A 13156-nucleotide genomic window follows, 5' to 3' on the forward strand; every position below is an offset into this window, starting at 1 on the left:
TTTATTCAGTACCTGTAATACATGCACATGTGTAGAAGATATAAGTATTAAACGTTAGAGCGCAGTGTGTAACATTTACACAGACACAAAAAACATATCACATAATCATTAAGAATCAGTTGCAAAGATTTATGTCAAGATTCAGATTCAGATTCAGATTCAAAAACTTTTCTAAACAAACAAGAGCATTTTCTAAGACGTCAAAATCCTGTCGGACTCCGCAAGCTGTATCAGTGTGTGTGTGTGTCTGTGTGTGTGTCAATCATCACAATGTAGAAAATGAATGTAAGTCTGTAAGAGCACAGGTAGTAGGCTATATGGCGTGTGTGTATGTGCGTGTGTGTGTGTGTGTGTTTAGACGTAAGCCCTGGAGTCTTTATCTGATTTTGCTGTAGCCGTGTAGACCTTCTGTGGACCGTTAGGGTTTCCATAGTAACCTCTGAAAAACAAGAAGAGTGATCATCATCAGTGTCATATTTGTGTTTTATCCTCTGTATAACTTTGTTCTTATTCAGCCACAGATACGAGGTGAAGCAGTTTCCATTCAATATTAAATATTCATCAGCAAATAAACGTTGGTATTTTGTTGTGGCCGTTAAAATACAAATAACTGGCACTAATCTGATGAATCCAATCAAAATAGGTCTTAACCTCAGAGAATGTAGAAACTGTGAAGTATGAACACCAGTGAACACAACCCATGTGTCAGGACAAACTACACCTGTGTTAAGTGTCTTGGGTCAGCGGCAAATAAGGGTTGAGCAATTCAGAAATATTTTTAAACATTATTTTAAAAGCATGCATTGGATTTGTTAAAATGTACATTTTTTATTAAAACAAAAGTAAGACTGAATGCCCCTGAAAACGTCCAATGGTGTAACCACAAGGAATGTATTTTATCCTAAGTGTACTTCTAAAAAATACACTTTCTTCTGAAAAAATTTAATTGAAATATATTTTTTGCTGTGTTTCTTTATTTAAATTTAATAATGCATTTTGGTAATACTGGGCAGGATTATAAATTAAATACTATTAAATTATGTGACAAATTATGCCATTTTTTATCAAAAAACATAGTGTTGCATAGCGTTGCAAGAGTTAATTACATTTATTCCACACTAAAGTCCAGATTTATTTTCCTGTATAAAGTCTGATTTTTATTTAAAAAATACCAGTTACACCACTTGACACTGGGCTGCACCACGTAATTGACCCTCTTGTGTGCACTTACCCTCTCTTGCCACCAGGCGACGCCCTTTTACAAGCCGTGCAGAGCAGCGCTCCACCCAGAATGGCCAGAGAGGCTGCACCCCATCCCATGAAGAGGCCGGTGCCCAGCTCGAACCTGCAGCAACAACAACAACATCATCATCATCATCATCAACAGCTTAAAACTTGTTAATATATTGATGATTTACTGCAGGTGATTTTAACAAACCAACCAGTCTCAAGAACTTTTGATAATTAATGTCAAGCATTTATAGCTGCAGATCAGATGTCTCTTATTAATTGTTCAGTAACACGTACAGCTGCGTAATCACATGACAGAAACTCACAGTCACGTTAAAGCTAAAACATCAGAGTCAAACAGGACAAACACAAGTGTCATAAAAACTGCTCTGAACGACAGGATGTTTTCTCTGTATTTGCATGTGGAGAAGAGAAGAAAAAAACTACACTGAAATGGCTTCTATATCTCTAATAGCTTCTGTTGTAGAGATGTAAATGTAGAAACAACAGATACATGTTCCCTGATCCAGAACTGATAGAAATCCTCATCCAATCAAGAACAGTTGGATATAAATGTCAAGAAAAGTCTGAGCTCATTTCAAAATTACAATTCTGTTTGTTTTTGCACTGAGGAACTAATTTTTGTTCTTTAGATAAAGGTAACACAAAAAGCTCTTCTCCTGAGTCCAGGTAAACTGTCCTCCACATCTAGATGCCTCTGACTGGTTCATCGCTTCCATTTTATCTTTAACTGAGCTCTGTCAGTCGTGAACTCGTCTGTGCAGGTCAACTCACTTGATGCCGCCGACGAACGGGTTGTTGAAATCCTCGACGACTCTGAAGGCGTACCAGGAACAAGCTGTCATGCAGCAAAGGCCTGTGAACAGAGAGCAAACACAGCTTTACATCTTTATTGGCGTGACTTCCTTCTGCTCGACCTGAGTTACTACCTAATAAAATCCTACTATGTGTTACAGTCAACGTTGAAGGAGAAATATGAAAAAGATCTGAGATATCATGGCAAACAGACATTCAAACAGTTCGAACCTTAGCCGTTAGCATCTGATCACTGGACAGCTAAGGAGACTTGTGGTTTGTTTGGGTTCGACCATCCAACAATTAGAGCATTGATTTCCTTCAGTGATGATGAGTCTGAAACATGAGACACTCCTTTCACCTGGCAAACACAGGGCACAGCTGCCATCTTGGCCGCTAAAACCACGTTCAAGACTCTATGGACTTGAAACCAGGTATTAGGCAGCGACTTCCTGAACAATAGAGCCATCCTCAGCCCAGACCAGGTATGTGCATTGATATTTCCAACCCGGTGGGTTTTATAAAGTTAAAACCAAGGGGGCAGTTGTCGGTCTTAGAAGTGAAGCTGACTTCCGCGTTCAAAAAGCTGCAATCCCCTCGGCTTCCTCTGGGGGCTGGTACCAGAAGGGAGCAACTCCAATTGAGCCCCATGTTAAAATAGCCGACTTTACAGCTTAAAAAAACATATTTACAGCCTGGTACATTTTATTTTTTTTGTCTCAACCGATAGTTTCTACCCCCGCACACACTGATGGCGCGGTTCAAACCCCCGTAGTAGCGGCACAAAACAGACTCCCCCAAACCAATGGGTGACGTCACGGGTGCTACGTCCATTCTTTTTACAGTCTGTGGTTAAAACTCAGGACGTTTGAGACATCACAGGACTCATTGAGTCAAAAGGACAGAGACATCGGGTTCACACCAAGGGATTTAAGATTCACCAACTCGTTGACTGTATTGTTACACTGGCCAACACCAACTGTTTGAGTCTGGATCACAAGTGAGGAGTTAACAGAAACCGACCAAACAGAAAGGGAGAACACTAACACATGAAGGATGCACTTGAAGACCGACACTGTGTGGTGAAGACATTACGAATAACGTCGTCATCCCATATGTGTCTAACTCCAGACAACGAATATAACACACAGAGAGAACAATGGGCCAAGTGCAATGAGAAATGCATGGATTTACATATCTGTGACACAAATGACCACTGAGCAAACAGATGGCTGAGCCCAGGAGGACAAACTCCTCAGGTTAGACTGTTTTACAACACCGTTGTCCCTAACAACGATTCCACAGAGGGTAAATACCTGGGTATCCTCACCTGTCGGTAAGAACTGAATAAAACCTCCTGGATCAGAGATGAAACATCGTCAAGTGTCGACAACTAAGTCCCTGACTGGACCGAGGTCTGGATGTCAGACGACCTTCACACACACTGATTGATGTTCTGGGCAAAGAGAAGTTACCTGGAGGCGTCTGAAACTGTTGAACCACTGACTAAACTACACTGCAAAAACTAAAAATCTTACCAAGAATATTTGTCTCATTTCTAGTCAAAACAAATCCCATTATACTTAAAATAAGGTAAAGGTACTTTATTGGTCACATATACAGCTAGTACAGTGAAATTCTTTCTCTGCATTTAACCCATCCCTGAGGAGCAGACTCATCACATTAAAAAGTAGCTTGTTTTTAGACACTTTTTACTTCTTTCAAGTCTATTTTCACTTGAAATAAGAAGAAAAATCTGATAGTGGAGCAAGTTTTTCTTTCTTATTACAAGCACAAACATTTTTCTACTTATTTCAAGTGAAAATTATCTAAAAACAAGTTAATTTTTAGGTGATGAGTCTTATTTTAAGTGGAAAGAGATTAGTTTTGGCTAGAAATGAAACATTTTGACAAGAAATAAGACAAATATTCTTGGAAAGATTTTGAGTTTTTGCAGTGTAGTTCTGTGTTAACCAGATATGATTCTGGAGGCCGTTGGCTTTGGTGCGCACAAGGTCGACTCACCAGCAAGGATGCTCAGGATTCCTCCGGTGATGGCGATCTTGGCCTTGGATTGGTCGGTGGTCGTACCGATCTTGATGCACTTCAGTCCCAGCAGAGATACAATCATGCAGCCGAGGCCAAGCAGCAGAGCGATGATCATCAGAGCGCGACACGCCTGCACGTAGTCTGCACAGAGAGACAGATATTCACACGGATTAGTTATCACTACAATCATGATCCTGAGAACTCACTTTCATTCACCTGTAAACAACCAGAGAGCTTTTTGCCGTGTTGAAGTGACAGAATGGAAATTTGATCTGATTTAGCTTTTAGACAGAAAAAGGATGTAGGATAAAATGTATTTGGTAGGGACTACTTTCAGTGGCGAATTAATCCACATTTGGTGCTCTAGTCAATATTTGTGTGAATCAGATGATACAGGATTCTGGAAGAAGTCTTAGAGGAAGAAGATACATCAGAGTTTGATATGCACATCATAACTGTATATTGTGGTTAGTAGTGGTTCAGACTTTTAAAGCGTGTAGAATTGAAGAGTTTGGCATTAAAGCACGTAGAAAAGACTGAAAAACAGCCAAACAAAATCCACAGACTAACACCAAACATCTCAAACCAAAGTGTTAAAAAAGAAGGAACAGGAAGTAAATGTATGTGTGTGTGTGTGTGTGCTTTACAGTCCCCAGATGTAGTATGCAGTCATTTATTAACAAAATGACCTCTAACGATCATAAAAAGCTGCCGCGCCTCTTTATGAGTCTCAGTGAGTTTCAGCAGAGACGAACTTGAGTGGAGTTGAATCATCCAGTGTGTCATGACCATAATCACTATAGACTTCAACATCATTAGGAAAAATTTGACTTTTCAATTAAATCAAGCTGTCTGACCAATCACAGGCTGGTATTTTCACCCTGTCACTCCAGTTTTACAATGTTGGTGGTCGACATTTTCGTTTGAAAATATGGAGTTATTATAGTGTATAAAGAGGATTAACCTGGCTACCTTCTACTGTCTGACCAGAAAACAGGAGACAAGAAACTAATTTATCATTTAACTGAGTGAAGATGAACCAACAGTAGCTGCTACTTTCTGTTTCAACTTGACGCGCGTTTCCCTCCATTTTGCTGTCAGTGGAGGATGAAATGCAAAATGGCGCCTAACAGATAATCATACATCACAGATTATGGGAGAGAAAGTGACCTACTGATTAATCAACTTCACTATATAAAATTAAAAAAGAAAATGAAGATAGTCAAATTTTCCATGTAGCAAACTGTCCGACTAACTGATCCTCATTTGTAGTAAAGGCGGGAAACTGCTTGTAACATCCAACAGCAACAACCTTTGGACAAATGACTCAGAGATGGCGCCACATGGCCTGTTGGCCTAATTTCTCTACAATAAATCATATATGATGTTGAAAACAAAAATTGAAATAAGATCTAATAAAGTAAAAAGGGCAACATTACATTTGTTCCATGTCTATCTGTATGCAGTTCTCATATATGTCCTGTTTTTTCTCTTGGGTGTGACAACTTCCACCTTGTGTATAGCTAGGTGTGACACTGAATGTGTGGATTCCTATATATTCTTCTTAACTTTTACCAGAAGTATCTTTTTGCAGACCAAATATTCAACATTTACACTTGTTTGTACCTTGGACACAGAAAACGGCTTTGAAAGAACTCTAGAAAAATGTTTAAAACTCATCATCAGGTCATTGATCTCGTCTTACCGGGGAGGGCGAGCAGCGACTCAAAGTCTCGACACTCTGCGATGCCAGCGCTGTTTTCGGCACAGGAGTGCCACAAGTTTTCAAACTGCCTCTGGGAGATGATGACGCTGCCGGACACGGTGGAGATCTTCCAGTAGTCGTTGGCCAGCGCTGCTCCGGTGATCAGCCAGCTGAGTATGCACATGACGAATCCGGTTGCTTCCAAAGCCGTCGACATGATGGCAACTCTTCCAGAAAACTCTTACGATGAAAAAGCAAAGACCCTCGGAGGAAATCCAACTACTACAAATTGTGTAAAAAGAATGAAGCCGTCGAATGAAGCCTTCAAAATGCCAAAGGGACAGGAATGAAACGGTCACAGGGCTTTGTCTTCAGTCCTCTGAGATAATGACGAGGCAATCCAAGGGAGTTGCTGGAGGCTCTGGTCTCTGTCCTTCGGTTATTTCTTGATAATCTGACGTCGATGGCTCCAACAAGAGGACTTTACTCTCTGCCGGGGTCATAAACTGCTCAGAGGCACTCCCTGGTTTTCCCCCCTCACCACCCACCAGCTCTCATCAGGGTGACGATGAATCTTCAGCCACACCTCAGATCTCATTGAAACCCAAAGGCTAAAAGCACCTAACGTATTGACCGGGAAGAGCGGTATCTGTCTGTCCGCTGAGTCTGGCTGCCATAGTTGTGGGAGTGTTTCTGGTTTAAGGTGTTAAAGATGATTATGGTAGTAGAATTTCAATTGGGATTTCTGTAAAATGCTTAGATTAGTCACTGGGGTGTTTCTACGGTGCTGCTATGGTGTGGATATAAAGGTGTTTTGTTGTTTTTGCCAATTTAAAGGGACAACGAGGAGTTTCTCCATCGGCAGAACGAAAAATTCAGCGACAATAACAAAGTCTCATATTAACGTGGATGAATCTCCGCTACCCACACTTGTTAATGGGCCCATTTTCGATAAATATATCATTCTGTCTCTATTGTTATTTTGTTATTATTAGTGGCGGTGGAAATGCTGGTCGAGCCGACCAGCGTTTCTTTGCTTTCGGTTTCGTGGGGAGTCATGAGAATAACGCCGCCGAATCGCCGCTTATGGTGGGAACTACGACGGTATGTGATCGTCTTCCAACCTCTGACTTTAATTCTTGATGAATGAAATCATGAGTCTGTCTTGTGCCGGTCAAAGAATTTCACGGTGCGCGGAGGCTCATAAATGTAGTGTGAAGACGCTTCACTTTTCCAAAACTCCTCATTGTCCCTTTAATATCAGTAGGTGTCAATAGAGGCCTAGTTGCTAATGGAGATTTCTAATTTGTTGATGGCAGGAGTGAGTCTAGAGGAGTGGTACAGGGTAGAGGTCGACTGATGGTGGATTTTGAAAGGCCGAAACAATAACAACATAATAGTTTGTTGCAGGAAAAAGCTCAATCGGCCAATAGCCCACAAAAACAAACTGACCCTGTTCTAAATGAACGATCTTAGATTTTCATTGAACCGTTTGAACAACTGTGTCCAGTTATAAATAAAAGACAATAGGAGTTAGTGGCCGATGGCTGAGCAGCCTCCCACCTGTTGCACAGTGACATCATGTTGTTATGAGGTTGTTGCTCAGATGCTTTCCAGCTGTGCGGTACGATTTGATAACGAGAACTTTGTGTGCTGACACAGAACATGTTGGAAATAAAAACTAGTTGATTGGCTTGTTTGTTGCTGTAGGAGGAAGGAAGAAATGTCCAGAGGAAGAAGAACAAGAGTAGAAAGAAGAAGCTTTGGGTTGTTTATGGAAGATTAGATTAAAACAAAATTAGGGGAAAAATTAGGGTCTGGGTTTTGGAGGTTTTTTTTTTTTTTTAGCAAATATTAACGCTGTGTAAACATCATAAACCATTGCTGTCTTAGTGACAGTGGAAACAGATGAACAGGTCTCAGCCCCAATCTTTTCTTTGTTGTGGCTGGACACAAAAACAACAATGTTCAGAATAGATACAGGAGAGAATCAACCCGAAGCTATAACGTGAGGGAAAAAGGAGGAAGAATAATTGAAAAAAGAGAAAAAATATTAAGTACATTAGAGATTGGACTGCAGTTATTACCATGAAACTCAGATAAACTGTTTTATTGCCATGACGTTTCCCACAGCGTCAGTTTCTCTTCATTGATTCCTCTGAGCTGGACCAAAGTGAAACACATGACTCAGTTCTGTTTGTCTGAACAACAAACTGATGATGATGACGATGTGTTGTAGGAAGTTACAGGACAATAAACATTTCTATGTCCAAATAAAGAAATGCGGCTTTCACTGATGGGTCAACAATAACGTCTCTTCCTGTAACACGGAGTCTGAACCTGCAGCTACAAACACAGCGGCCATGATGAGAACACAACTTAGTGTCTTCTTGTGTTTTTAACCTTTTATAGACACAGCGGATGTTAGAGAGTGAATAAACAGATACTAGATCTGTGTCACTCAGGTGTTTGGCGTCGTCCTGAGACAGAAGCAGAAAAAAAAAACAGACAGTTGTTTCACTGGTTGATTGATTGGGTCTGTTTTATAGTTTTACAGCTGGTGACAGTTAATGTTTTATCATGGAGTCCAAAGTCTGACGCTTCTCACTTCATACAAAGAATCAGTCCTACAGAAGCACAGAGAAATTATCCAATCATTGTCTTGTAGAAAAGAAACTGTATAGCCTACTGTATGGAGCTTCACTTCAATCCAAAAAAACTTTTCAATAAAATAAAGTGTTTGAATGCAAAAAATATATTTTAGACCAAGGAATTGCATTTGAACCATCTTTTTCTTTAATTGAAAGGTGAGTTATTATTTGATTGAAAGTATCTGTTTTGTTTGAATCAACTATTTTTAATTGAATAATAAAGACACAAATATGGCCCAAATACAAAAAAGATTACTTCAATCCAAAAAAAATATTTTCAGTCAAATAATAACTCAACCTCAATCAAAAAGAAACCTTTTCAATCAAAGAAAAAAGTGCCTGAATGCAGTTTTTTGGGTATAAAATATTGTTTTTGATTGAAGTGAAGTTTGTTTTGATTGAAAATATATTTTTTGTTTAAATCAACTTTTTTTTTGATTGAATAATATACACAAATGTATCTCCATACAAACAACTACCATTATACTGTATGGAGCTGTAATACAAATATCTACCTTTATACTGTATGGAGCTTTAACACAAACATCTACCTTTATACTGTAAACAGCAGCTTAAACACAGACCAGAGTTATACAAACAATCCAAACTGAGTGAAACTGGTCTGAAATTCTTGTTCCTACAAGACCAACAACATTTTTCAGTGGTCCAAGTCTTTTTCTCTTCACTGATTCCGACTTTCTGATAATGAACCCCAGACTCTGAGGAGACCAGTCAGCACTGTTACTGAGTTGAGAGCAGCATCATCCTGATCTGGTTTTATGTCTCATTAATGCAGAGAGTGTTTGTCATTTGAAAACAGGGACACAGAAACCCTCAGCAGAGCGGCACATACTGTACCAGCAGCTCTATGGGCCCCATACCGTCTTCTTTGCCTCTTCAAGCATGTCATGAGTTCATCCTTGCAAAGTGGAGCTGACAGAAGTTGCCCCGGGGGAGCTGAGGACAGGTCGGACCGGCTCCGCCACCCCACATCCATCCACAGCATCCGGATACACCAGCTTTACTCTCACTCGGCTTCAGCTCCTCATGTGTCTGCACCTCAGACTCTGGACAATATGGATCTTAACCTGAAGGATTAACCTGCTTCTTTTTGTCAACTTCACTATGGACTTTAGGTTGTTTTTTTTACTCTTGGATGAACTGAAGGACGGAGGAAAAAGAAGGAAACAGGTTTTCTTTGCTGAGGGATTTGTGTTTTAAATGTGGACGAGTCTGCGTTTGGGACATAGTGGACCTGAAATGAGGCACTGGCCATGAGATTGAGATGGACCGTGAGTCTCCTGTCGATGATGATGCTGATGGACGGTGAGGTCATTTTCTCTTTCAGGTCATGACTTTTAGAAGGTGCTGAGGGTGACATGTGCTCAGTAAACACTCTACAGGACTGAACGGATTTAACCAAACACTTGTGTGTTTGGTTAAACTATTGGTGATTTAGTAGTTATCCAACAAGCATTGAGGTCAAACACAACAGTGTTTACTCTGTATCCTCACTGGTGTAGGGCATGACCTGGAGTCAAACACGACGACCACAACTATACCTCTAGACCTGATGAAAAATGATGATGAAACATAAACAAGCTTCAAATCACAGGAAGGCAACGGGTGCAGATGATAGGGATACATGTCTCTAATATTTTGATAATAATAATAATGATTATAATAATATATTGGATATAGCACGTTTCTAGATACTTATAGTAAAGCTATTTACAGAAAAGACTATACATTCATACCACATTCACAGCCACAGCTGCACTGTGGCAGACTGACGGAAGTGAGGATGCCAATGTCGATGCGCCAAATTCCAAATGTCAGGACAAGCAGAAAAAGTGTTGTTTTCTTAGATATTGCTTTGTTGAATATCCGTTATTGCCCTTGCGATGAAGGTTTTGTTTAGTGGCTGGAGCTCTGGAGGGGAGGCTGGCCGGCCATGCAGCCCAGCACAGGGCGCTCGTGTGTTGGTGAGAGGAGTGGGGAGACCGGGCTTGAGCTCGGTCTCTGGACGATTCATTCTATTCACTGTTTTTCTACCACTTAAATGAGATTGGAAACATTATTTTAAAGGTGCAGTGTGTAAAATGGGGGGAAAACCATGACATCCAGCGTTCAAATTATAGTTTGCAGTGTTTGCTCGCACTCAGCAAAGTGACGGTGGCCTCTGAGGCCAAAAAAACTTGACGACTGGGAGTATTTCAGGAGTGATGAGGTGAAGATCTAAACCATGTTACCATATGTCTGCTGTTTCCTCCCCCTTCTTCTTCATTGGTTGGTTGGTTGGTATGAACGTGAAACTCTTGAAACATGCTCTCTGACTGGCTGGATTTTCCCTTCAGGCTGCCGTACAAACATGGCGGCACAAGATGGCGACGCTCTCTAAAGCAAGACCCTTGATATATGTACAGAACAAAGACAGAATTATAAGGCTACGAAACCCAAATGGATTTTATTTTATAGCAATTATACACTTATACAAATATATATTTAGATTTTGCCAATAAACCATGACAATTATTACACACTGGACCTTTATACTACACAGTGTTGCTTTGAGGTTGATAAATCAATGAATGCTATGGTACAGACGCAAAGCAAACCTTCCTACAGACCAGACCGTCTCATTGAGCTCATTGTGTGTGCAGGGCTCTGGACGCTGCCGGCCCCCGCCACAGTCACCATGAGGTCGGTCAACATGAGACACACGCTGATGTGGCCCCCCCTGCAGGCGCCATGCAACACTACGATCCTCTACTCAGTCCAGTTCCAGGGGTAAGTAAGATATAGGCACCGGATCTGGATTAATCCGCTGCTGAAAATAGTCCCCAACAACAAAGTTTAGTTAAAATGTTTACCTTTGGATCCAACTTTGAAGCTTACAGCCACAAACAGAGAAAGGAATTCAACAACATCGTTTCCTGTCTATTGATTGCTAAACTCAATGCTTTTGTCATTTGTTTTGAAAATGAAACAAACTACAACGAATAACTCACATTTCATAGCGTTGTGTGAACTATTAAACAGCCTGATTCAGCACAAACCAATCGATCGACTCATTATTTTGGCAGCAGTAGCAGCAATAAGTCGACAGGTCCAACCGGGTCAAATATGAGAAACATGCGGAGTGGTTTCACTTGATTATTGTGCACAGATTAATTCTGACCTACTGTAATTATAAACACACCTGTTGCAGTAATCAGTCTGCAGGCGTGTCTGTTCTGATGTTGTGATGATGACATCGATACTGCAGTCTGAGAGATGCCAGCCGTCAATCACAGACCGACTGTGGCTCATCCAGACTGACGTTGTGTCTCCCTCAGAGAGTTCGAGCTGACGGTCCTGAACGGCAGGTGGGTGGACGCCCACGAGTGCCAGCAGATCCGTCACACGCACTGCGACCTGACCTCTGACCTCGGCTCCGACGCGGACTACAACGTCCACGTCAGAGCGCAGTGCGGCTCGGAGCTGTCGGCCTGGACCGAACTGCACTCATCCTTCAACCGCAGAAACAGTAAGAGGCTAAAGGTTCAACACAGCAACTGATTTAACTAACTCGTGAAAAAAAAGAGAGATCAATCAAGATTAGATTAATCATCAAAGCTAAATCTTTAGTATAGTTTGTTAAATTTCAGATGAAACAAATATCCTAAGCAAGATCAGATAAGACTAGATCCATCAAATATTAGATAGTGAAATAAGTAAAAATGTAAATATAAAAAAAATTTAGAAATTGAAGATAAGACCCATTATGGAAATTATTGCATAACATTTTGACTATTTTTTCTGTCTGTGCCATGTCAGAGTCACAACATACATCGTTATTCTCAGAGTCAGTGGCGCCATCTCTTGGTTAGTCAATGGTGTGAAACCTGCAGCACCAGAGTTCATTCACCCTGTGATTAAATGACATGAGCTGCTGCCTCATTCTCATTATTCTCTCTGACTGAAGTTTCCTCCATGGACCAAACTAGTAAGAAAAAATGAGATAAGATAATTATAATTATAAATAGATCTAATCATACGTGTTTGTATCACACCAAATTATCACAACTACAACACTGACAGGATAAATGAGGCTCAGGGAAGCGTTGAAGTGCTGTGAAGGAATTAACTGTGGGAAATTGGCGACGCCTGCAGGCCAAATCTGGTACTGCACCTTTATGGACGAACAAGACCTGAGACGTTCAGGCCTAAAACGGATCCACCAGGTTCTCCAACTAGTCCCAAAGAGCTTAAAACGTCAGACATCAGAGTTTTAATCTTTGTTGTGTTCATTTCCCTCTTCCACCACCACTGGGAGATCTTCAGATTAAAAAAGTTGAGATGCCCAAAGACAATTTCAGTATTTAGGAACAGCTTGATCTGGTGTCTGTTTCACGCTCCTAATGAAACTTAAACATGGTGCATTAAGTATCCTGCAAAAGTGTGGTACTAGACAGTGATCGGTGGTAACTTTGTCTCTCCAAGTGGTTTAGATTTTGTAAAAATGACAGAATGTGACTCTCGTGCACAGCGTTGCTGACGGTGCCGGAGATGACGGTGTCGGCGGTGGGCGACGTCCTGCATGTGTCGTTTGACAGACTTCCTCACACATCCTTCATCAACGTGACGATGTGGAGGAGAGGCCACGAGCTGAAGGTCAGAGGTCACCTCGCCTCTTCAGCTCCCGTTTCTACGTCGATTATTT

General features: G+C 41.0%; 2 protein-coding genes across 2 annotated transcripts in view; one reads left to right on the top strand and one right to left on the bottom strand.

The window, feature by feature from the left end:
• On the bottom strand, positions 1–6254 carry cldn15la (claudin 15-like a). Its single transcript, XM_085805362.1, has 5 exons — positions 5801–6254; positions 4072–4236; positions 2026–2107; positions 1232–1345; positions 1–439 (listed from the first exon to the last, which is right to left on the bottom strand). The coding sequence occupies exons 1-5, from the start codon at positions 6015–6017 to the stop codon at positions 355–357; spliced, it is 663 nt and encodes a 220-aa protein (XP_085661488.1). The 5' UTR covers positions 6018–6254; the 3' UTR covers positions 1–354.
• Positions 6255–9595: 3341 nt separating this feature from the next.
• The window catches only part of il20rb (interleukin 20 receptor subunit beta), a 6330-nt gene continuing 2769 nt past the window's right edge, over positions 9596–13156 (top strand). Inside the window, exons 1-4 of the mRNA XM_085805353.1 lie at positions 9596–9777; positions 11115–11241; positions 11790–11980; positions 12983–13107. Of these exons, the coding sequence (XP_085661479.1) occupies positions 9726–9777; positions 11115–11241; positions 11790–11980; positions 12983–13107 (495 nt within the window). The 5' untranslated portion in view covers positions 9596–9725. The remainder of the gene's footprint in view (positions 9778–11114; positions 11242–11789; positions 11981–12982; positions 13108–13156) is intronic.

The sequence above is a fragment of the Trachurus japonicus genome, chromosome 17, assembly GCF_045865225.1.
Source record: "Trachurus japonicus isolate A0001 chromosome 17, Traja_1.0".
Classification (NCBI taxonomy): Eukaryota; Metazoa; Chordata; class Actinopteri; order Carangiformes; family Carangidae; genus Trachurus; species Trachurus japonicus.